The 26,536-nt window shown below is 34.5% G+C and overlaps 1 protein-coding gene across 1 annotated transcript in view; it reads right to left on the bottom strand.

Annotated features, from left to right (window-relative positions):
• Nucleotides 1–213: 213 nt before the first annotated feature.
• Nucleotides 214–26,536, bottom strand: part of RhoGAP1A (Rho GTPase activating protein at 1A) — an 80,620-nt gene continuing 54,297 nt past the window's right edge. Inside the window, exons 9-20 of the mRNA XM_089636654.1 lie at nt 24,899–25,084; nt 19,454–19,651; nt 15,611–15,709; nt 15,176–15,289; nt 14,802–14,987; nt 11,402–11,596; nt 10,686–10,887; nt 10,070–10,269; nt 9,357–9,523; nt 8,464–8,603; nt 6,864–7,140; nt 214–1,775 (exon numbers count right to left, since the gene is read on the bottom strand). Coding sequence (XP_089492780.1) covers nt 1,550–1,775; nt 6,864–7,140; nt 8,464–8,603; nt 9,357–9,523; nt 10,070–10,269; nt 10,686–10,887; nt 11,402–11,596; nt 14,802–14,987; nt 15,176–15,289; nt 15,611–15,709; nt 19,454–19,651; nt 24,899–25,084 — 2,190 coding nt within the window. The 3' untranslated portion in view covers nt 214–1,549. The remainder of the gene's footprint in view (nt 1,776–6,863; nt 7,141–8,463; nt 8,604–9,356; nt 9,524–10,069; nt 10,270–10,685; nt 10,888–11,401; nt 11,597–14,801; nt 14,988–15,175; nt 15,290–15,610; nt 15,710–19,453; nt 19,652–24,898; nt 25,085–26,536) is intronic.

Raw genomic sequence — 26,536 nt, 5'->3', positions numbered from 1 at the left:
GTTAATATTTACTATCTCTTTGATTTACGGTTAAATTTACATAACATCACCGACAACCAAAATACTTACATAATTCATAAATCTTATGCATAAAAAGGATGTCGTATTTCAGGAGACAAATAATTTATATACAAATATTTCTTCTTCGAAATTTCGCTTAGAAGATTCTAATTTGAATGGATTTACATGTTACAAACAAATGAAATTAAAGTGTTGTCCGTAATGCAAGAACAACACATCTCTAAAACGAATGTCTTAATAATCGTGAACATAAATTTAACATTATAATAATATTATGAATGTAGGTTGTTGTAGACTGGAGAAAAAACTGTCAAACATACTGAATACTTCAACTAAATTTCTAAGTTCAAAAGTTGACACAAATCTACGCAATGGTCATTTCGACAATCTCAACTTTTCACGCCAGCAAATATTCTGGCAAGAAGGACATTTACAAAAATAAATGTCCACATACAGGTATGTATTATTATTGCAAAATTAGAAACATTGTCTAAGAGTAAGGTAAACATTGATTACAACTGTAATAAGTATTTAAAAATCTTGAAAATATCCCTTCTAACAATGAGCCACCAATCACCGACAGAAATTAATTTTTTTACAAGTAAAAAATTACTGTAGACAGATCCATAATAAAAAAAAAATCTTTTCAATATTCTCTAGACTTAAACAAAATCACGTATTATTATTAGTTCACATCTACTTTCAGAGCCAATATTGGAGAAAAATGGACAAGAATTTGTATAATATTGTGCGCTTTCGATTGTACTCTTCCAAGACACTATAATTTGATACACGTCCCCATTTTTATTCAACCGTCAGACAAAATTGGACGAGATCTATAAAATACAACATTTTATACCGCATTTTCATTGTATAAAAGTAACGAACATGCGCGGCACGCTGTTTGACAGTCATATATTTTCCTTCAAACACTCGCAGCTTTGGAGGCATGGAATATTTGCGCATAATATTATGTAGTTAGCGGCGAATTGTTAAGAAACAATAGGTAAACTTTGTTTCATTATAAACAAATTGCTTTTAAATAACAATATCAATAGCTAAAGATACATAATATAATCAGCCTATTTCGCAGAATATGTAAATCGATAAAAGATTTTGTTTCAAGTGGTGGTAAGATAGTTATATTTTAGTTTGGATGGAATCGAAATATTCCTAATGGAGTTTTAGTTTGGGGTTTTATGATATTAAGCATGAAAGTGTAACGCGACCGTTCAAATGTCAATTGGTCATCGATTTAATGGCTGTCAAATGTGGTAGTTTGAAATACCCCAGCTGTACACTGCAATCTAACAGTTATTGAGACGCAAATTTCCAAAAATTTAGGCAATACAAATAAAAAGTGGACAAAGTTAGTTACGAAAGAACTAGTTGTCGTGGTACAGTGCCATCTACTGTCTCAATCAGCTGGCGTCTTCATGTGACGAGGAGAGGCTATATAAATAAAAAGTTGACGTGATTTGACGAAACACCACTAGATGTCGTTATACAGCGCCATCTACTGTCTCAATCAGCTGGCATCTTTGTTGGAGGAGGAGATGCGCGAGGAGAGGTGGCGGTGCTGCAGAAGGCAGTACAGGATGCCTGCTTGCGCCATGACATCCACGGTGCCGGCGGCCAGCAAGTCACGCTGTTTGGCCGCGTCTGGGCGGACAGACGGCCGCAGCAGAGTGGGACCGAACACGGTGGCCAGGTTGTGCAGAGACATCTTGTTCTCGGATTCGTGCTGGTTTACCCTGTGGAAATAAAATAAAGAAGGTTAAAATGATTAATGAATAATGAAGTAGGGTCGATAAGAAAATAATTAAGTATTTATTTATTTTAATCTTTATAAAGTTGGCGGTTTCAACCAAATCTTTCCCATAACGCGGCATGTTTTCACGTGTGTTTTAGTGAAACTTCATGAAACAGATGAACATCCGCACAAGGGGATAGCCACTGATTGATCACATATCACAGCAGCATAGACAGGTTAAAAAAAATCATGGCCGATGGAAAACAAAAACGTTGTGGCCCTGAACCCTAAGTATTTTTTTATGTCCGATGTTTTGAAAGCATTTGGTCGCTGGAGAACCGACAGTGATAGGAATAGATTAAATGCATAAATAAAGTTGTTAAGCGCCCAGATATTAAAAGTAACACTGTCATCAAATGGCCATTCAGTGCCATTTTGTTCTTTAGACATTTGAAAGGTCCCTGTTAAACGCCATTCTAGGTGTGTTTAAGCTTTCTATCAAATTGTAATAAGCTGACAAGGTTAACAACATGATAGTTGTCCTCTTCTGCTGATCACAATTTGTTCCAAAGCGGAATCGGACTTAGAATCGGCCTTAACCCTAGAGTGGACGCGCTATGAGCATTTTACACTATCGTTCGCAACCCGTGCCGAAAGATTAGACGCCATCGGTACGCGGGGGGCAGCTGGAGAAGGAGGTTGTTACCATCAAATGTTGTCCGGCGGCGATTTGCTCACTGCGCGCCTACTCACGTAAGTAAAAATTGTGCTGTATATTACATATTTACTTTTTAATACATTTATTTTCTCAAAATGAAAACTATTCACTTATTATGAAAAATACAAGTGATATAGTAGGTACTTCTAAATAAAGAAACTAATAAGTAGTCGGAAACTCTTAGTTCACCAATAAATTATTACATACAGTATTGTGGGTAGAATGAAAAGGTGAATGTTCTATTACGTATCATTATAAACGCAAGTCTATAGCAATTGGACATTCTATTATGCTTAGAGTAAATAAGAGTTGTTTATTTACAAAGTTGAAATGTAGACTATATCTTATGATAACTAAAAAAGCCCATTTATTTCAGTGTTACGTGTACAGAACCATGCCAGAATTTTCAATGAAATTCATATTAACGTAAATGAGGCTAATGAGGTTGTTTTTTTTTAAATGATGAATATTGCCGGTATAAATGGACAACTAATTTACAAAGCCAATACTGGGCACTTGATGCTACGCCGACAGTACTTGAAGGAGATTGCGATGGTCCTGGTTAAGCCATATATGACCACAAGATCTTCTGTAAACACTTTAAATATTCCTCTGAGGAACCAAATTGCTCGCTTTGTTCGTATAGAAGAAGCATCATCTTCAAAGAAGGAAGGCAAATGCAGAACAGTAGAACCCCGTTAATTCGAACCCCGATAATTCGAAAAAACGCGTAATTCGAAATTTTCGCCAAAAAAATTTCCGCTGAAAAATTTTTTCATACAAAATTTTTTTTAATTCGAAATTCGTTAATTCGTAATTCGAAATTTATTTTTGTCCGCGCACGAAAATTTGTTCGTGTAATTCGAAAAAATTTGATTTTTGCGAAAATAAATCATAATATTTCGTAAATCTGAATCTAAAAGTCAGCCGTGGCGGTAAAACGCCGAAAAATGTATTTATACGTCGTCCTAATTAGTATTATTATTTTGTAAATCTGAATCGATTTACACTGGAATTTCGTACTTTTTCAAATTTATTTAGAATATATGAGTTTGAAGAGCCGAGAAAATACGTTTTACGCGGATATATGTCGTAGTTTTACGAGTTTACACCAAATATCTGAATTTAAAGGGTCGGCCGCGACGAAACTCGACCGTGAAATTTCGATTTACGCGTAAATGTATCATATATTTACGAATTTATTTCGAATATTTGAATTTAAATGGCCCGCTGCGACGGAAATCGGCCGCGAAATCTCGATTTACGCGTAAATATATCGTATTTTTACGAATTTATTTAGAATATCTGAATTTTAAAGGGCCCGCCGCGACGGAAATCGGACGCGAAATTTCAAATTACGCGGAAATATATCGTATTTTTACTAACAATATAATATCTAGAGATGTTCCGACTAGTCGGCGACTAGTCGGTAAAGCCGACTATCCGGCCACTATTGTAGTCGTCGATTAGTCGGCGACTAATCGGCAAAGAGCGCCGACTATCCGGCTTCTTACGTTGTATGTATTTCTCAATAATATGAATGCGGGGGAACTACATGAAATAAAAACCTTGATTATATATATATATTTTTTTATAATCAGTCTTATAAATTAAAAAATGTAAAGGAATCTTTCCTTTGGTAATCAGTTTTTAAAATTACTTGCTTGTAAAGAAAACATAATTATGACATTTATTGAACAAAATTACTACCTATCCTAATTAAGATAAAAAACAACATAATATCTTCTTATCTTTAATGAACATTTATAAGTATTTCTTATTATTAAAATAAAAAGTAGATTTTTTAAATTAACAAACTCAGTTATATGTAAGCAAGATTGTATGTACAAGATGCACAGTAATATATGTATAAATTATATATATATCCAAAAATTCTAAACATGAGCTGTATGATAAAAACAAAAAAAAATGAAAAAAACATATTTCTTATAACCATACCTACATAATCTAATCAAATCAAAGTCACAATTGTGACAACCAAAAATATCATAATCTCCTTATATTTTTTATAACTTACTTATATTTTTTAATTAAGGGTAAATTATGATGTAAGAAGACTAAAGCTTCTGCCCTTTCTGGTAGCAATCGATTTCTTTTTGTTTCATATATGTTTCCGGCCTCTGAGAACAGCTTCTCACTGTAAACAGAACTTGCGGGACAGCAGAGGTTAGGGTTGCCAGACGTCCTTTATTTTAAAGGACGTCCTCTATTTCAGACCCAAAAATTGATCTTGTCCTCTAATTTAAAATCTTCAATAGAGGATAATACTTTATCGTTTAATAGATACCTAATGCATTGTATGATGAGTTCTGTATATTAAAGCCTCTCCTGATGAACTTTACAGACGATAAGAAGTGTGAAAATGTTCTTGAAATTTGGATTTAGATTCTCAAATCTACGGATGAAAACAAGAATCTGCTAAAAATAAAACAATACGTTTTTTCCATCCCCGTTTCTAATGCCCAAGCCGAAAGGATTTTTTCCTTGTGTACGAATACGTGGACCAAAAACCGAAATAAGTTAAATATTGATACTGTAAAAGCAGAACTACAAATAAAGTCGAACTTCAACATGAAATGCAAACAATTTTATAATTTCATTATAGAAAACGAAGAAGCTCTTAGAGCAGCCAAAAGTAATACCAAGTATTAACTTTATTTATTACTTTAAATACAAAATGACTAATTAAGGTCGTACTACTTACTTGGTTTAGATTAACATTGTTTTTTTTATTAATAAATATAACAACTGATACCATAACAGCATTTTATTAAAAAATATTGATGTCCTTTATTTTCATCACATGTCCTTTATTTAATCGTATCAAATCCTCTAATTCATAAAACGGGAGCTGGCAACCCTAGCAGAGGTACACTTTGGCCATGCGTGACATTTCAGGGTACCTAGAACTATCCCCGAAACCGTAATCGGCTTAGCCGACTAGTCGGCCGACTAGTCGGTCTTATTAGAACCGACTAATCGGCTAGTCGGCTAGTCGGCGAAAGTCATAATCGGCACATCTCTAATAATATCCGAGTTAAAAAATACGGCGCAACGGAAATCGGTCGAAAAATTTCGATTCACGCCGAAATATGACATATTTTTACGAATTTACTTCAAATATCTGAACTTAAAAGGCCGGCCGCGACGAAAAACTGCCGATAAAATTCGATTTACGCGAAAATATATCATATTTTTACGAAATTACATCAAATATCTGAATTTAAAGGGTCGGTCGCGACGGAATACGGCCGCGAATTCTCGTTTTACGCGGAAATATATCGTATTTTTACGAATTTAAATTCATATATTTGAAATAAAAGGCCGGCCGCGACGGAAAATTACCGCGAAATCTCGATTTACGCGGAAATATATCGTATTTTTACGAATATCTCAATTTAAAGGGTAGGCCGCGACTGAAATCGGCAGTGAAATCTCGATTTACGCGTAAATATATAGCATTTTTACGAATTTATTGCGAATATCTGAATTTAAAGGGCCCGCCGCTACGGTAATCGGCCGCGAAAATAAAGAAATAATTGGTATTAATACGAATTTACAACTAAAATACCATCCGGATTTGAAGAGGCGGCCGAGAAAATCGATTTTCGGCGTATTTTTTTTTTTTTTTTTTTCATAAAATTTCGAATTACGTGGGAATTCGTTAATTCGAAATTTGATTTTTGATGTCCCGTGGATTTCGAATTAACGAGGTTCTACTGTATATGTCCATCAAAGAAAAATAGGCGCACAAAAAAAGGGTGTTGCAGATGCTCAAAATTGCTGTGCAATGAACATTTGCACATACTTATGTGAAGACTTTTTGTCAAAGCATATCCTGAAGATTTAGAAAATATTTAATGTTGTTATTTTTTTCCATTTTTATTAAATATTAAAGAAGGATAATGTAGGAAAACTTAAAAAAGTAAATAAAAATGTTAAATTTTATTAAGTCGACTAAAACCCAAAGTTCCTTAAACAGAGTTCAATAGATATGTCGATTTGTAATTCTTTATTTGTGTTTCACCTAAGTCCTGGAATTTTTTTTAAAATTGCAGCATTCCTACTTAAAATTGTCCACGAAAACGAGCGGCAAAATGCTCCCCACGCGTCCACTAACGTTTTACGGAAAGATGCGCCGCGCTCATTCTAGGGTTAAAGGGTAAATTTCAACTGCGAAAAAAACAAAATGGCGCTGAATGGCCATTTGATGACTTTTGTCACACTTTGTGAATTTCTGTGAAACTAGAGAACAAGGATTTGGCAGCAAGTTATTGGTGTTGCTCGTGTATCTCTCTTGATATTATTATTACAAATAATGAAAAAAAAGAGTGGTAAATTCTGTATTACCTTATAAAGTGTCCCAACAAGAAGTCAATACACTTTCTATTGTAGTCAGGCAGCATCTCGTAGCACTTTTGCAACTCTCGCTGGCGCAGCGAGGCCGTGCTGCCGGCCCCCTCGCCGGGGCCCCCTAGCCCCCCCTGCACACTGAAGGCCTGGAAGAACTTGGGGTACAGGGCATCCGTGAAGAGCGCCTCTGGCAGCTCGCGGAGGTACAGCTTCAGGATGCCCGTCACGGAGTGGATGTCCACCTCTTTGAGCAGCTGTTCAGCTTCATAGGAATCTGACAATAAAATGATTGGAAATAAGAAATCATTGGTTGAACTATAATTTCGAAAACAGCTCATAATTCCCTCTCAGCCCATCGGAATTTAGTTAAATTTAAAATTGTTCCATCCTCAATTTTTATCACAATGCTTATAGCCTGAGAATTGAGAAGGGCAGTTAATGGGAACCGTTATTTGAATTGATCGATTAACACAATTGTCATCAAAATGTTTATGGCATGAGAATTGAGAAGGGCAGTTAATGGGAACCGTTATTTGAATTGATCGATCAACACAATTATCATCAAAATTCTTATGGCATGAGAATTGAGAAGGGCAATTAATGGGAACCGTTATTTGAATTGCTCGATCAACACAATTGTCATCAAAATGCTTATGGCATGAGAATTGAGAAGGGCAGTTAATGGGAACCGTTATTTGAATTGATCGATCAACACAATTATCATCAAAATGCTTATGGCATGAGAATTGAGAAGGGCAATTAATGGGAACCGTTATTTGAAAGGTTGAATGTAAAAAAAATCTAAATGGCGTTGTTGATGGCCGATTTGGTGACGGTGTCCTTCTTTAGCCAACTTTTCGGACAGCATTAGTGTCCATCATCAGGGCAGATGACACATCGACACAGATTGACATGACAGTTCATGCAGTCCGAAATGTCAGCTAAAGAAGGAGGTAGTGCAACACGGCATAAAAATAAATTAATATCTATTATACTTTTAGCCGTAAAAATCCCAAATCAAAATTGATCATGGGTTAAAAGTATATTAAAAATACAAAAAAAAATTTCTTCCGGGTTTTGAGTATGTAACAACGAAAATTCTATTACATTGGAACCAACAGAAGTATTTATGTTTTTGTCAAAATAAAATTATACAGGGTGTTAAGAGACTTGCTTCACTTACTTTAACCAGTGATTCCTGACATTATTTGGAGTAAAAAATGCAAATGAAATATTGGTCTCCGGCGACATTTTTGATTTTTTCCAATTTTTATTTTTCAAAAAAGAACAACAATAAAATTCTTCCATATGTCATCACTGGTCACCGAGCAACTGCTCAACCCCTTAACCCAACTCTAACTGTCCAAACATACTGATTTAAAAAAAAAATTGTTGTAAAAAGATATTTGTGGTAAAGGAAATATTTAAAAAAAAAAAAATTAATTTTGAGTGAATGAAATATTTAAAAAAAATATATTTCCAAAATAAAAAAAAAGTTTGTCTATTTGGTAATAAGTAATATTCAAAAATCCCAACGCAAAATTATAAGAACTTCCAAACATCATCTAGTGATAATAACATAGAAAAATGCACTTACTTGTTTCAAAAGACTTCTTCAATTTGGAGAGATCAGAGGCAGATCCCGAGACTCGGTACAGTCCTACTTCCGACATTCCTCTTCTGTCAACTTCTCTTACGCAAGATGTAACAATGAATGGAATATCGCGCTTCTGCCGCCTGGGTGACAATAAAATCAATGTTATGTAATAAAATCAAACAACCCTGAAAGTATTACGAAATTGGGGAAGGTACAAAAACAATTGGGGTAGGTACAAAAACAGGTATTTGAAAACATTTTTTTTCGAAGCAAAATCAGCCATAAAACAAAAAGTTGTTTTGACATATTGATTGAATACATTGGTGGGAAAATGAACAGGGATAAAATGGTGAGCTTAGAAAATCTTTAAAGATTGGTTGAAGGTTAGAGAGATTTAAATTTATTAAATAGCACACAGTGAAAACATTCCACAGCTTCCTTGTCAGATTTAAGGTTATATAAATATCTCCAGTTGAAGGTGAGAATATGCTTTGACACTGATCGGTATCACCATTATGCTCAGAGGGTTGGAGCTGGCAACACGGTATCACAACCTCATACATAAGCTCACATTTTAACACAACCTCAAATAACACATCTGCCCTGATGATGGACACTGCAATGCTGTCCGAAACGTTGGCTAAAGAAGGAGTTAGCGCAACACGGCATAATACCCCAAAAACAAATAACAAAAAAAAAAAAAAAAATCTGAAATACTCGTACTCGAACATTGCACTTAAATAAATTTCTCGAAGATCAAGAGAAGATTAAATTTAAAATGTGTCTTTTGAAAGTGTATGATTTTAGATGGGTCCATATGAGATTCCATCTGTCAGAGCTAAACTTATATAATAATTCAAAGTTAATAAATTATATAATAATATAATACTGACTTGCAGACTTGTTGGATCTTGGCCCCAAACAGACCTCCAGGTTTAGCCGTGGGAACTCTTCTCAGGGTGACTTCAGAGGGTACGAATCTCATCCAGATGGTCATAGAGGAGGTGCCTAGGGTCAGGGTCCTAAAGCATTGCTGCTCACCCAGCCATTGTCGACTTAACTACAATTCAAATACAAGGTTCATTTGTAGATTAGGTTAGGACAAGAATTGGTAAACAGTATGAGGAAAACTCTAAAGGAGAGTTTCCTTTGTAGCTTCAGAATATTGTGAATGCTTTAAGAATGACACAGGAAGAGGTTAGTTGCACAAAAAAACACATATTCGGTGGTATGCACCTCACTGTAATCACACATCGCAGACTCTTCAAGCACTTATCTACGCATCATGTGGGCAAAACAGCTGAGGGAGCACCTTATCCTATTTATGGAGGACCAGACCTTAAGAGGCAGTGAGAACCCAGGCTGTTTATCGGTAGGGTCAGGTTCAGGGCATTTCTCATGTCTGATGTTTGCCATTCAAGTTACCATCAATCTTCTGGAATGATCTATCTGAAAGGAGCCACTCTTATTCCATTCAGAAGGGTTTTCGGGGCTTGAGGAGGCAAGCAGAGTGAGACACAACAGCATTAATTGAATTTCAAATAACAATGAGTCTGTTAACAGGTAGGTTATGAGGGAAGTATCAAATGATGGAGTAATCTCTCACCTCCAAGGTGCACTTCCCCCTGAGCTGCGGGCGCAGACCCCCAGAGTCCTCGTACAGCAGCACCCGAACATGCTGGGAGCCCTCCAGCTCAATGACGTATGTCTCGTTCCACTTGGGCTGTGGCGAGTGACACACCAGGCGGCTCTTAGCCTTGCGGAAGTAGTGGCCGTACGAGTCCACCTCCACACACACGTACATGGCTGCAAAATATATTAACATAATACAGGATGAATTGAGGACTTCTACAGTTCACAAATTCTGGGACTAACTACTATATGTATTCCTCATTGCCTAGAATACTAATGGAGAGAAATAATTATACAGAGTCAGAAGATATGTTCAATATATCACTTAACAAATACAAAAGATTGTTATTGAGGCAGTTTAGTTCTGCATAATAAATTGTTTTTACTGTGGTAGCTGTTAATATTTTGAAATGTGACGGCTTGTGTTAAACTTTTATTTCTGCACAGCGTAAATTGTTTTTTGAATATATGTTTATTTTATCATATTCTACAAGTCCAGGTAGGAGCCGAAGGCCTTCATGTGGGCCTGCAGGGCCATCATCGACGGGGGTAGATGGAGGTTGATGAGTTTTGAATGAATTACTACAGACCTGCAGGTGTTTCCAACGGCTTCATGATCTCCCCGATGTTGAGATGCAGGTCGCCTAGCAGCAGGCTCTCGTCCCGGCTGGATCGCATCAGGTAAGAGGACTTGATCTCCGAATCCAGGTAGGAGCGGCAGGCCTTCACGTGGGCCTGCAGGTCCATCATCGACGGGGGAGAAGTGGATGACTGGGAGGGAGGGGCGGATGACTGCAAATAGAATATATATATTGTCATTTTATAGAAATCTGTCTTACACACTTGCTCCGTGTGCTAGCTACAAACGAAAGTGCTGCCAGCTGTAATTTTCAAAGAGAACTGTTGAAGTTTTCAGCATTATATAAGTGTAGGAATGTATTACTTATGAAATCTGATAATTTTCGATTTAGTTGAAAATTGGCACAGGAGAGGTTAAAGGGGAGTTAAACCAGAATCTGAATTTAAAACATTATAGTCTATTTTACTATTATCCCGCCATCCCTATATCACAGTGAAACTTTACTGTAAAAGGCCTTATAGACAAGGTAAAACTATTATATAAAATAACTTTTAAAATTAAAGTCACATGCTTGTAGAAAATTTTAAAAGGAGGGAAAATTCAATAGAATAAAACAAGTCTTAAAAGAAAGGAGGTAACAAAATCACCGACACCTTACTATGAGTGTTTAAAAATAAATGTGTCAATTGATATTTGTGTGACAGATAGTTTTAATTTTTCACCAACCTGAAGAGAGTGGATGGAGTCTATCCACTGGGTGCGTTCAAAGTCGGAGCTGAGGAAAAATGTCTGTATTCGCTGCGTGGACTTGGAGCCAACGCGGAAGACCAGGTTCGGAGATGCTTTCACCAGCTGACCCTCCAAGTCCGCCAACTTCTTGCGGTGCTTGTCCGCCACACGATTCGCACCGAGGCGTAGTTTCTGCAAAATAAAAAATGTAGATTTTTAATTATTGTTCTTAAAAAATACTATCCTGTTAAAATGCAATGAAGCAGTTGGTCGACAGGATATTTAATAACAGTGTAAATATAACTTAAATATAATTACACTAATTACAAATATGTATACAGATTATTATTTTTGACACACCATCTAAAATAATACTAAATATACATGCTACATTGAATAGCAACTATTGATTGTTATAAATCGCTTAGTATAAAATATCTCTACTTAAGAGCAATGTTTTCAGCATAATATATGTGAATCTAGTTGGTAATTCGCAATTTTTGATAACATATTGAATATTTTGGGCACATTCCAGGGTTTGCTGACCACATTTATTGTTATATTTTGGTATAAGCATGCCTTCAATCTTTGTAAACCTAGTACTGTCTTCATGTTCCACTTACCGTTATACAGTAGAACCCCTTTAATTCGAATCAAAAAATGAGTAATTCCGAATTTTCGCCAAAAAAATATGGCTTCCGGGAAATTTCGATTCACGCTTAAATATATCGAGTATTTTTACGAATTTGTTTCGAATATATGAATTTAAAGGGCAGGCTGTGACAGAAATCGGCGGCGAAATCTCGATTTACACAGAAATTTATAATATTTTGACAAATTTAAGTTGAATATCCGAATTTAAAGGGCTGGCCGCTGCGATAATCGGCCACGAAAATATGATTTATCGGAAATGTGTGTCGACCGCTGCGATAAACGGTTGAGAAAATTCGATTCACATGGGAATAATTCGTATTTTTACGAATTTACTCCAAAGATACTAACCACAGACATAGGAATTAATAGACGAGAAGATAATGGCGAGGGGTAAAATCAACTGTTGAAGAACGAAGGGAGTAAGGCTGACTGTGATTCGTCAATAAATCAATCTGACAGTAAATAGGCATCTCGCATTATAATATCACCATTTAGTTCTTAAAAGTAAAATCTGCTTTTGAATGAATAGACATTTCTACATGGGAGCGCAAATTACTCGTCACGTTATGAACTAATTTGCGAAGTCCAAATTCGGCAAAGTAAGGCAGCTTCTATTTTCAGAGTCGTAGTTAGTTTCAGAGTATTTAGTTAAGACACTTTTACAAATGTCTCATAATTTACTTACCCCAGTAAACAACGATGAGCACACTTGAGAATCGCTACATTGTGATGTGATAGTATATGTTTCTAAAACTGATCCATATAATACGGTGTGAATAAGCTTAAAATAAAGTAAAATAATGCTTACTTATGGAATGTAATACGACAATTGGGTTTATTCTCTTTTTCACATCTATTTTTACAAGTTTTCATATCACAAGTCAACATTTTGCCGTGTTATTTCGTAAAATGAACCGATGATGCCTCGACCATAGTTCGCACAAGAATGATGACGTCACGTTTTCAAATTTCACTTGAGGCCATATGCGAGCCCAGCCGGCTCAATGGAACCGGTACGGGGAGTGGGGATAATACGCTTTTAACCCGGAGGCTGCCGTGCGCATCTATGTTTGATTCAAGATTCCGGGCCCTCGCTGCCGCGCGCAATCATTCGTGATTTTAATTTTATCTTGCGATATCTCGGAACTTTCTGTATAGATGGCGCAAAACTCAGGCTTAAAAAATAATTTGAACCTTTATCTAGCGACATCTCTACACAGATGTGACAAATGATTTTGTTTATATTATGAAAGACCTCGTCAAACTGGAGACTACAATATTTCCCCTCTCAGTGTTTGAATTCCCCGCGCGCGCGTAGTTGTGTTAGTGTATCACGTGGTTCCTTCTTATCTCGACGGTTCGCGAATACTTAGAATCTGCAACGAATCGTGGTTCTAACGTTATTATTTTAACAAATTGTTTTTATTAAGTGGTCATATTTTTAGTGCAAATAAGTTTTGTGGTAATCAACATGTTTTGTTTTTTTAAATGAAATAAGTTGTTATATCCGCCTTTCGAGTGAAAAAGTAATAATATACATTTTATTTTAATTATCTGTGTTTAGAAACTAATTATTGTGTTAATTTGTCGTTTTTCCTAATATTTTTTTTTGTGTAACCCTCCATCATGGCTCGACGCGACTTGTCTGATGACCAAATAAGAGAATATTGTCTCGATTTTATATCTGTTAAATTCTTTTACTGTACACAACACAATAAAAAATTCAGGTATGAGCTTCCCCGATTATCAGTTATGTGTGATAAGACAAGTAATCGCAAAACACCACAAAAAACTCAACTCTACTCAACTCCTCATTCGTCTCATCATGACACACCATTACGTCTGCTTTCAAAAGAGGTTGTAAACATCAAAACAATCCAAGCCATACAGAGCCTGCCATGTTTGTGCAAATACAAAACTTAAACAAAGCCGCAGAAAAATGGCTCGATATGTGTTCCCAGTGTAATGTGGCATTGTGTATTCATTCTTGTTTTAAAGTCTACCATTCGAATAAAAACTATTAACATAAATAATACGATAAGAAACTGTAAATAAAAGTTTAATAAATAATGAAGTTTAAAACAAAAATATTATCACAATTGTATCGTGAGAAATTTAATGGTGAGCCGTTGCAGAGGTCCCGCTTCGGAGACGTGAATACTGATATTACTATAGTATGTCTGTATGTGTTGGTGAGATTACTGATTTGATAATGGCGGCGGGTCGAAGTTTGTTGATGTTTCATAGATAGTTTTTATTCGTCAAATAATGCATCAATTCATAAAGATATCTTGCTTAGACTTTTATAAAGTGTAACGTAAACAAGTTTTTTTTGTTTTGGTAATAATTTAGTATCTCTAAGTGCTGAGGATAATAAATAATGAGGCGATGTAAAATATTCTAAAAATCCTTGGCGTGGGAGTATCTACCTTGTCTTTACTTTCGGGCAGGAAAAGGGTTAATCACTTAGGGCAGGTCTACTAATATTCATATGTCTATGATACTAACCGAATATGAAGGGGCGGCCAAGGGATTTTCGACATTTTTTTTTTAATATAAAATTTATGTGGGAATTTGTTAATTCGAAATTTTATTTTTGATGATCCGTGGATTTAGAATTATATATGCTGAATCAACATTTTGTGCCATAAAAAAGCCTGCAACGGCAAGATTCAACAAGTTCTGATTGATTAGCCCTAAAAACCAACTAATAATTAATTATCATTGAATATTGCCAATATACCTTATCATCGAGGGCTTTCTCCTCCATCAGGATCTGGTCCCTCACGGTGCAGGCCTGGGACTTGAGGGAAACTATGTTAGGGGGGGAGGCCTCTTTGGGCTCAGCCGCTGGATCCTCGTAGACCACAATATCCTGCAGCGGGATGAACCACTTCAATTCGAAGGTGAACTTCTCTCTTCCTGAGGCCTGCAACAGAATTACAAAATTAATAATTGTCTACAAATAAATTTTGATTCCAATAAAATAATTTACTGAGGAAAGTTATTTGATGAATTTTAAACATGTCATTCGTCGAAGAGCCAAAGTCAAGTAGCCAAAGAGTCGCATGTTTGCAGTTTGCGACCATTGTCCCCTATTCAGACTGCAGTTCTTACCTTATATTTGGCACAGGCGAGGACATCGTTGAACAAGAACAAATGCCTCAGCTTTCGGTGGGCGTCAGCTAATTCTACAATGAAGGAGTTCTTCACCAATCTACGGTGCGCTCCCTGGAAAATATATTCATCAATTAGCATCAAAACAATCCACATAACATATCTGACAGGTACTATACAAGGTGTCCGGAAACTACTGGTACAAATGGGAAAACTGGTATATAAATCTAAATCACATAAGAATTTTTATTTTTTCATTAGCATTTTGTTTCTTATTTACTTTTACCGTATATTTTAGCAAGTATGTAATGGGTTAAATAACTTTTATAGCCGGATATTACATCCCGTTCCAACATTAGTGCACTTTAGGGGGCACCATATATTTTTTATCCTATCCCATAATTTTATAAGATACAAAGTGAAAAAAAAAATTACCGTAAAATTGAATTCATCCAAGAATCTTTGAGTCATGTTTAGGGCATCTGTCAGCATGGCGTGGTCCGGATGGGAAAGGGGTGTATATTTCAGTAGATCCTGTAAAACGAGTAGCCATTGTTAACATGAATATAAAATTCACTTCAATATTACGTAATCACACTGCATATTAGACAAAACCACATTAGGCTTCTGTCTAGATAGGATTGTCTTAATCTCCAACTACATTCCAAGTTTCATTGTATTATCTACTAAACTGCATGGGTTTTTTTTAACTCTATGCTGGTCATTCGTATTAAATTAACAATAAATACATAAATATATAATTCACTTCGGAATCATTGGATGGGGAGGTGCATATGAAAAAATTGTAAGTCCTGTAAAGGTGGTACAAAAACTAATTATTAAAGTAATTTTGAAAAACAACCAAAATTTCCTTCAGCAACATTGTTCAATATTTTTAAAGTACCAAAAATTGAAGACCATTATAAAAAAGATTCAGTATTACAAATTTTCAAAGAAAATGTAATAAAAAAATTTAAACTTAACTCATCATTAAGAACATCAAAATTCCTCTATTTTCAACACAACAAATGCACAATAATTATTTTTACAAAGGTATAAAATATTTCAATAGTCTTCCCGAAAAATAAAAAAAAATAACAGATTTGGTATCATTTAAAAAAAAAAGATAAAATTAACAACCATAACATCACCAATCACTTCATTTCATGCCATATTATAAATTTTTTAAAGTTACAACATCCTAGTATTTAAGATGATATTTACTGTACACTATTTTATAGTATCATTAATAATAATAATAATAATTGGATGACTTGTATAGCGCCGTTTTTGTGCAAAATCACCTCAAGGACGCTATAGTACAATAAAATGCAGCAAAATTATGAAAAAACTCCAAACCAAGCTCAAGAGCAAGCTCTTTTAATTGGCGTAGAATCCTTGCAAATGTATTTCGCTATTTTGTTTTTTCCATATATTATGTTTATTACTGAAACAATGTTATAATTTAAACAATAAAAAATAATTAAAAAAATAAAACTTCAATATTACGTAATCATATTAGATAAAATCACAGCTGTAAATCAGGCTTTTGGGGGCCTACTCTGTATCTTTCAAAACTTTCCTGCCGCCGGTTTAGCCACGTCACAAACCCGTATCAACCCTTCCCTTACGGTGTTCAAAAATTCCTCATCCTCCGGTGCTATACACTCGGTAAATATTTATATATTGTAATTACTTAAATGATTTAATTTTATTAATTATAGACGATGTTCACTCAGTCGACAGCACCGGCAAGGAAAGGTTAAACCACGAACTTACTGGTTTGTTAATCCGAAAGATACAGAGTAGGCCCCCTGGTCTCGATAGGATTTTTTTAATCTTCAACTACAGTCCAAGTTTCATTATTTTATCTCCTAAACTGCACGGGTTTGTACTCTATGCTGGTCATCATCCATATTGAATTTACAATAAATACGATTATGATTTCTAAGGATGGTTTGTTTTATTGTTTTACAATTTTTGAGTTAATATTGAAGTACTGTTATTGTACAGAGAAAAAACCGGCCAATGATAATAAATAATAACAGAAATTGATTTTAACCTCTCAGACAAAGACTTTTATTTACTTTGTGTTCCTTTGCGAACTGTCAAAACGTGAAAATTTTTGTGATATTTACGAGTTTTGTTAAAAGCTTCATAACTCACGTTTTGGGAAACGTAGCCTCATTCTAAAAAATGTTTTGGAAAGATTATGAAATTCACTATCGTATTGTATTGTTATACGTAAATATTTGCGTTTCTAAATATACATTTTCTGAAAACGTCAAAAATATGTAAAAATCGCTGACCATTATTTCAAAGCTGTGAAAAATGTACTTTTTTCTGAGTATCATAATGAAATAACACTTTATATATTGAAGAAATATAATTAAAAACTATTAGTCACCTCAAAATATTAACCGTCCAAACTAAAATATTTTTAATAAATTATTTAGAAACGCAATAAATTATGAACGAACAAGATGACAGATCCAATCGACTTAGATAATGCACCTCTACATTCCATAGATATTCTTGAATACAGACGCGTAGCGTTATTCATTATCGATACTCTGTTTTTTAAATCATGGCAATCCGTATACTAGTGATGGAAATAAATCGATTTTTGTAAAATCTCGCGCTTTTACGTGAAAAGACGTTCTAATGTCTTGACCGCTTTTATCATATTTACGTCTTTTGACGTGCTAATGTTCTGAGTGGTTAACAATGATGAATTCTTCGAAATCTGTGAACAACCCGCCCTTAATTTACACAAGATTTATTTTATCGAGCATGACTCATTGGCGCAATTTGTGTAATTTGACATAAAAGAAAAGATCATAAAAAAATAATTTGATTAGGATGTAAGTGATCAAAAAATAATGCAGGCCAATATAAAATTATTTTAAATGCATATGGTGTACATTTGTAGAATAAAAAAACTGAAAGGCATTTTGTAAACAAGTATAAATAGCGTGGAAATAAATATATTAGGACATATCAAGCAAGCGAAAATAGGATCCCGTTCGAGAAAATTGATTTTACTTCAAAAATTATACAGTCAAACATAGATATAACGATCACGGCTATAGCGAGTTCATGAGAAACTACAAAACGATATTTTAGTTCACCCTTATCTTTATATAATTGTTGACCGTTATAACGAGGTCGATTTACTGATATACCGAGCAAATAATTTTGTCAACAGAATTTTTGAATGCATGAATGGGTCATTGGGTCTGAAAAAATAGTTGGGAATTATTCAAGAATTTCCTATCCCGTTAGGGATGGATACATATTTTTATGGCACTACCTGTGTAAGATTGTCGGCTATGTGAACCATTGCTATCCATCAGGCACAATGTAAAATTATCATAAAATCAGCGAAAGTCATGCGAAATTTGGGTTTGGCCAATTTGTTCCCTTTTTATGTCTTCTATTGTATTATAAATTTATTATATTACTCAATAATTTTGTTTTAAACACCAATAAATATGTTTATGTTCTTAACTAGGTAGTTATGAGTACCTAAATCCCTGCGCGGGGTAATTTTATGATAGTGATAGACAACTTTTTCAGCAGAATGGCCGCTTTGCCTATTTTTCAAACACACTGCGACCTAAAAGTGTTTTTTTTTTTCATTGAGGGGGGGGGGAGTTGACAGCAATATTTGAATATAGTTAAGGTTTCTGTTGATTTTTTTTAAATTTTGTGTTGTGCAAATCGGTTCTTTAAATTTAGTTCCATTTAGGAAATGCAGCAAAAATTAACTAAAAAAATGTTCTCAGCCTGGATTTTCAAGAATTACCCCAAACACTTAGGACGGGTTGTTTCGGAGAATCTGAACAATTGTGAAAGACTTTTTCAAGTTCCGTTTTTATTTCAGTTTTGTCAAGCAACTAGCCTACAATGATATAAAAACAGAACTTGAATAAGTCTTTCACAGAACCCGAAAATGAACGTTGAAATTTGATAAATTGTTCAGATTCTCCGAAACAACCCGTCCTTAGATTTTTCTCTATAGCCAAGTGGGCCGTATGAAACTGACATGCGGGCTGCAAGAATGGAGCCGCGGGTTGTGCATCACTGATATTTCCAAAGTTATATTTTGATACAGTTCTAGTCTTCACACCATCCAGCCTCCTAAGTTTAGACCTTCCGACATTCCTTCACCCTGCAGGTTTATTATACAGATACTCCTTTGGTGGTCGAATATCTTCCATCCATCCATTTGTGCCGTCCAGTCGAGCCGTCCCAGAATGATAAAATTTAACTCACATGCAGAACAAGCGCATTCTTCTGCACCCTGGCCACGGGCTTGTGAAGCAGGTCCTCGAGAGACATGGGCTGGCCCCGGCAGGCGATGTGCTGCGTCAAGTCGCGGAACTGCAGGGAGCTGGTGCAGCACTTCCTTACTGCCCCTGTGGCGCAGCCGTAGTTGTGCAGGAAGGCGCCATATATGTTAATGTTCTCCGCCTGGTGGTTGATAGAAGCATTATTTTAAATGAATTAACTATATAGTCAAATTTTCAAAACAGGTTTATATAGAACCCTGAAGGCTAATTTGTTCGCTTTTAGGAACAACTCGAAATCGTCTTCCTTATGGTGTTAGAATGAGAAAACACCACGCTTTATATTCAAATCTAGAAGTTAACCACAGAAGAATTAAAATGTGCACCTTTATGAAACCAAAGTTGCTAACCACAATTTAAAAAAAACTTACGAGGCGTGTGAATTTTTTAATTAATTATTTTTATATGAAATGACAAAAAAGAGAGGTGACGATAATGTTTGTGTGTTTTTATACATTTTTCGTTATCAGTAATTTTAGTTATAAATAAAGTAGAGTGAGCCATTTAATTTTTTTTTTATGTTTGCATTCAAAACATTAATATTTCCAAAAATATGTGTTTATTTCTAATAGTAAAATATACGAGCATATTTCATTGCCTTTCAAAAACAGTTTTTGGTGTTCAGAAATATTAGAAGATTTTATTGCAAAGTGGAAATACTCCTACCGTCTGACAGAATATGGCTGAGGCCTGGGGAGCTAAAATAGAATGCAATAATACACATACGGTTATTTCACCATATGTGTACATATTGAGAAAATGGTTGTAAATTAAAAATGTGTTTAGTCATGGATTAACATGGTTGTAAAGTAAAAGTAAGATTAATCATGGATTAACCTGGTTTTAAAGTAAAAGTAAGATTAATCATGGATTAACCTGGTTTTAAAGTAAAAGTAAGATTAATCATGGATTAACCTGGTTTTAAAGTAAAAGTAAGATTAATCATGGATTAACCTGGTTTTAAAGTAAAAGTAAGATTAATCATGGATTAACACGGTTGTAAAACAGTCATTTACTAGACGGGTGGCTTTAATCAGCAGTTTAAACAAATTATAAGCGTTACTAAATGAGAAGTGCAGCAATTTACTCAGAGGTGGTAAAAAACCCGCTAACCATTAAGTCATTCATCTGCAGAAATGAGCAGAGGATGGAACGCTCAATCTATCTTAGCTCATTATTTTGATATTATTCTGTTATGCTTCAATAACATTTTTAACTATTTATTCCATCAAAAACCATGGTTTCAATAATTACTCCATTTAAAAAATAAAAAAAAATGAACTAGTATTGGGAACCTTAGATTGCATATCGTCGACGGCAATCCATCACCGCGTAAATCATATTTGGCCACTTTTCAGGAGAGACATAAAACAACTTTTCTTAATATATTTACATCGAAATCGCGGCAAATCATTTTATTTTTCATGTTCAATTTTCTTTACAATTATGTATTTAAAAACATATACGTTTTTAACCGAAAATAAAATAATAAATGACTTAAGCGGTGATGTTCAGTAAAATACGGCAAAAGTTTAGACTTACGCGGAAATTTATTCTTGTTGGGAGTTAGGTATATAATATCATTATAGTTTTAAAACACGGGAACGTGGAAACAAATGTTATTTTTTTTATTTTTAATAATAATAATATTTTACAACAAAGTAATATTATGTTACATGACATTATTTAGACAAATAAAATAGTAGATAGGTACCTTATCATAAAAATACACAAAATTATTAGTTACTCAATGACACCGACAATCATCAACGTAAAAATTAAGCTCATCAATTTTTTTATTAAAAAAAATAAACTTACACTGTAGGTACCTCGTGTAATTTTAAAAATATAAAAAAAAAATTATTGATATAGTAATGAATCATAATAGCTATGACAATCTTGCGGTATTACAGATTTCAGTTCCTGTAAATGTTTCCACTTGGATTCTTTTATTTTAATTCTATCTTTGTAAAGTTTTGGAATATTATCATTATAATTTTTATTATTCGAAAATTTTGGTCGTCGTGGCAATTCGGCAAAATCGTCTTGGAAGTTTGTTTTAAAATGAATTATCCCATCTGGTGAGTATTGTAACACACGTAGGTTATTAACAGTTTGATCACTAACTATTCTGCCTAGCCTGATTGAATCTTATAAAAAAGTATTTTTTTGTGCATAATTCAAAAAGAATTCGAATGTCAGTATTTGAACGTCGTATGGCTTATTAGGAGGTTTTCGAGCCAGTTTAGTGACTTGAGCATACTGACTTGGTAGGTATATTTCTTGTTTTTTTAATTTATTTTCGATTCTACTATGTACTGAATCACATTCCATGTAGGTATGTCCTTTCTCTAAGAATTTTTGTGTAATGATGATGTTGAATTTCATGGAGAGACGAAGCAAAGCATTACTGAGGATGATATTCCTATTTTGATAGCCGTATCCATCGCTATAAATTATAACTGGACGAGCAGGGCTTTGTTTAATTCTCCTACAATGTAATCAATAATGCAGGAGGTGAATACAGATGCCTCCAGTCCGGCGTGGGTTTCGTCAAACCAATATGTCATTACAGCCTTACTTGCCAAATTAAAGACTGTAAAATTATGCACACATAATTTCGTCTTGTAATAAATTGCACTTGCGTTTAAATTTGGCGCCAATTTGACTGCTTGCAAATCGTGAGTGAAAACGTGGCACTTTCCTTCCTTTGCCAGCTGCTTATCTTTAACTTTTTCTTCATGTGCCTTATTTTTACGTACGATGTGTCTTTTCCAAACCTCATCGCTAATATTCCCAACGTCGTGACCACAACATGTGTCACACCGATCTTTTTTGGGCATAAAAATACTCATGTTTTCTTTTTTAAACACATTTTCGAAAGTTCTGCGACTCATGGGACTTCCTACATTTTCCTTACAATAATCTAAATAAATATCATACAGTTGAGCCAAGCTTTTGATTATTGGTTCTAAGTACAGCTTTTTTGTAGATTTACGACAATAGTGAGATTCGAGTTTTGGAAGATCGTGAAAAAACTTCAGTAATAAAATTTTTTTAGAATTTTCTCCTGTTGTTCGTCGCCTGTTCTGATTCGTCATGGATGACATCGGAATCATTGCAGATTCTGATTTTTCTGCCCAATACCTCACGGTCCATTCCTTAATCCCCAGGGTATTCAAAAACGACATTTTGCAAACTTGGGCTGTAATATTTTCAATGGGCAAAAAATACACCAACGTGCCTTGTCTACGAGAAGCACTTGTTTCCGATCTTCTTTGTTTGGGTTCTTTTTTCATTACATTAGATGCAACAAATTGTTTTCTCTGATCCCAATTTAGTTTTGACCAAAACATTTGGAAAATAGATTCTCTAGAACCTTGGTTAAGTTTGGGACAGTTTCGTAGTTTTGATCGAATGCACATTTTAGATTTGCAAGCTGGACCCATTTGACGAGCTTCTTTAGGCACATCGTGTACCATGTTGAATTTCCCATCTTGCAGTAAACTTCTTCTGTAGCCTAAATAATCTTTCCCTTGCATCCTCAATTTCTTGTTTAATAATCTTGATGAATCTGCGTGTATGTCGCCATCACTCGGCCGATTTGATGGGGATGCTATTATTTCCCAAGGAGATAATATAGTACCTGGTGTAGGAGTACTGTAATCCACCACCTGCATTTCAATTGAAGTTGAATCAACTATAATCTTTTCATTATTTATTATAACAAAAGATGTTGAATTATTATTAATGCTATGAATATCTTGGCATATGTATTCAGGAGATACCATCGAGATCAACTCCGCACTGTCTTCTGTTGTTGGTGGCTGATTTTGCGAATAATCAACGATAGAAAATTCCAAACTATTTATATCAATGTTTTCTATATTTTCATTTGTAGAACATTCACCAACTTTTTTTCCAATGCCCTGTTTGTCAGATAATGTATTTATTCCGAGTTCTTTGCACATGGCATCAACAAATAACTCATCATCGCTAGAATCGAACATTTTGTTACTGAAATAAAAAATAAATTAATAATTAATATTTGTTTCGCTATATACTACTAGTAGTGTATAATATATAATTAATAGTAAAGTCACAAAAATTAAAAACGGCAAATAAAAAAAGAATGAATCAGCGCGTATCTCACGTTTTCCGATACAATGAAACGAACCATTGCGAAGTGTATCAACGCGTAAGTTCATAATGATTTATAATAACGTCTACCGTGTGCACAAAACAATGTTTGCAATATATAATTACTTAGTCTCATAATACATACCTTTTGTAAGACATCCGATGAACAGAAAACACATAAATTAAAAAAAAAACTGTTGTAATCAGCGAAATAACGTGCTGCGGCAATGACGGTTGGTCAACGACTGAGATAGGCGATGATTTTACCCAAACGGGAGGCAAATGAGATGCGCGGTGATACTATTTTCGTTGTAGGACTATTTCCTTACATAGAAAAAATCCTATAATAATCCCAACGATGTAGGTTTATGACCGCCGTCGAATGGCATTTCAGGATGACTTACGCGGTGATGTTACATACGCGGTGATGGATTGCCGTCGACGATATTTTTGGTTGTGCCTCTCTAGACAAATATTCTCTCTTCTATAGCCTTATAAAAAATTGCCTCCCTTTCGTTCAACATCTCATCTCTTCTAAGTCTGAACTTGACTCCAATCTTCCATGTAATTATGAAATTTGCCAATTTAAATAAATTTAACACATAAATTCAGCTTCTCTCTCACCATAATAATATACATGTACAAGATGTTGAAAGAATACAAAACAAATTCTTACGTTTTATAAATTTTAAAATGGGTATTCCAGCAATTATGTTGAACTACAACACAGTGTTGAATTATATGAATATGCTCAAATTGTCAGACAGAAGATTTTTCACTGACTTGGTATTTCTATATAAAATTCTAAATGATTTAGTTGATAGTCCGGAATTGCTAGAATTGATAAGCTTCCAGATTCCACAACGTAATACTAGAATCAGAAATTCTGGGGCTAACTACCATATGTATTCCTCTTTGCAGAGAATACTAATGGAGGGAAACAATTATACCAAGTCAGTGGACCTCTTAAATTAATATTTTAACAAATATAAAAAAAAGTTGTTAATAAAGCAATTCAGTTATGTACAATAAATATTTTTTTAAAAGTCTCGAAATGATCCAACACCAGTATATGCACATAAAAGTCTGTAAATAAGTCTAGTTATTAAATAATTATTCGAAATATAAAAGTTCTGGTTCATAGAAATACTTAAGAATTTTGCCAAGGTATGTGGGGTTGTCTTGAGATGAGACCTCAAACGAAACAATTGTTATTATTCAATCATTTTACCATCTTCTTGAAGTGTATTCCGACAGCGAGCGGCTCTTCATAGGACTGCACATCTTTCTGCAGCCCCTTCAGGAAACTTTTATGCAGGTCGTGCAGCTCCGATATCTTGTAGAATATTGTGTTGAACTCCTCCTCAGTTATGACGGGCTGTGATGAGTTGAGGGTGGCCTTGATCGCATTCATGTACTGACGAAAACAACAACATAACATTTTTAATTTTTTTTTTTGATAAATTTCTTTCACAGAATATATATAGGAATAATGAAATATAAAATTAAATAATATAATTTTCTATGTGAGTATGTCCTTCGGTCCGCCTACGGATGTACCGAGGGAATTATTATTATATTAAAAAAGATTCTTTTCAAAGACAAGTGATTAGGGAGGTTACCTATCTATAATGATTTTTTTCAATGGCTTACTTTGGCAGGCTGTTTTTAAAGTGGAACTATGCAAGTCAAGTTACTTCCTGTGATTTTTGGATAATCTGAATTCTCAACAAATCAGTTCCAACTTTGAAAACGGCAAATTTGTTTATTTTTATGTGACCACCACACAATAGTCCTAACTGCTCCAAACCTACCGGAGCTAGTGAGACTATGATATACCTTATTGGGGTATGTTGAGGCTGAAGGTAGTAGGGAGGGGAAGGAGATTGGGGAAGTACCTGACTATTCAGATCTGGTACCTGACTATTCAAACATGGCTAAAGCCATTTCAAGCAATGTTTCAATTCTGAGTGGTGGTCTTAAAGTAATGTAAAGCAAATCCGAGTTCTAGAGTTCATTGAACCGGAGTTACAGACAGACAGATAAATTTACAACCAAAATTAGTAATTTAATAATAATGGTAAAATAAATATAAAAATGTTAATAATGATAAAAAAAAGATCATGACATATTTCTATTATTAATCTTTTTGCTGCGAAAAGGGTCACCAAAAATTATGAAATTCACCTTAAATTGTGAATATTTTATTGTGTTGGTATTTTATGTATTCCTACAGAACCTGTAAATGTAGAGATAAAATAATAAAATGCGTGGGGTATCGCAGTGACCCCTCATGGCAAAAAAAGTTTTGTTTTGTATCTTGGCATTTCAAAGGTTAACAAGTTCACTGCCAGACTTGGACTCGGAGCAGCGAATGCTTGGAAAACTCTGACATGTAAACTTGGAAAACTCTGTTACCCAAATTCAACACGCTATTACTTTAAAACCAGGGTAGGTAATCCAGCACAGCACAGGTCAGTTTGATAATGGCCTCAAAAGCCGAAACAGCTGTCACATTAAAAAAGTGTAAAAATAACAGAAATACTTGCAGAACTTAATAATTATTATAACATTATTAAATTGGATTTATTTTAAATTTATTTAAAAAAAATTAAATGGAGTTCTACGAATTAAACACCAAAACAATAAATAAACTACCTTAAAAACAACATTTTCACAAAAAAATATATTGACGCACACGCCAATTGGTGAGTGTGGAGTTTCTCTTCAACACTTCCAAATGGCGGGATTGACATTGAACCTGTTAGTCATTAAGAATAATAATTTAAAATTATGGCAACAAGGTATATGAGGATTTAAAACAAATATAAGCGCTATATAAGCAAGGAAGAAGAAATAAAAATGATTG

Source organism: Hesperophylax consimilis, chromosome 10, assembly GCF_061612785.1.
Source record: "Hesperophylax consimilis isolate HC1 chromosome 10, BYU_Hcon_1.0, whole genome shotgun sequence".
Lineage (NCBI taxonomy): Eukaryota > Metazoa > Arthropoda > Insecta > Trichoptera > Limnephilidae > Hesperophylax > Hesperophylax consimilis.
Note: the sequence above shows the minus strand (reverse complement) of the source record. Positions and strands in the feature narration are given on the sequence as shown.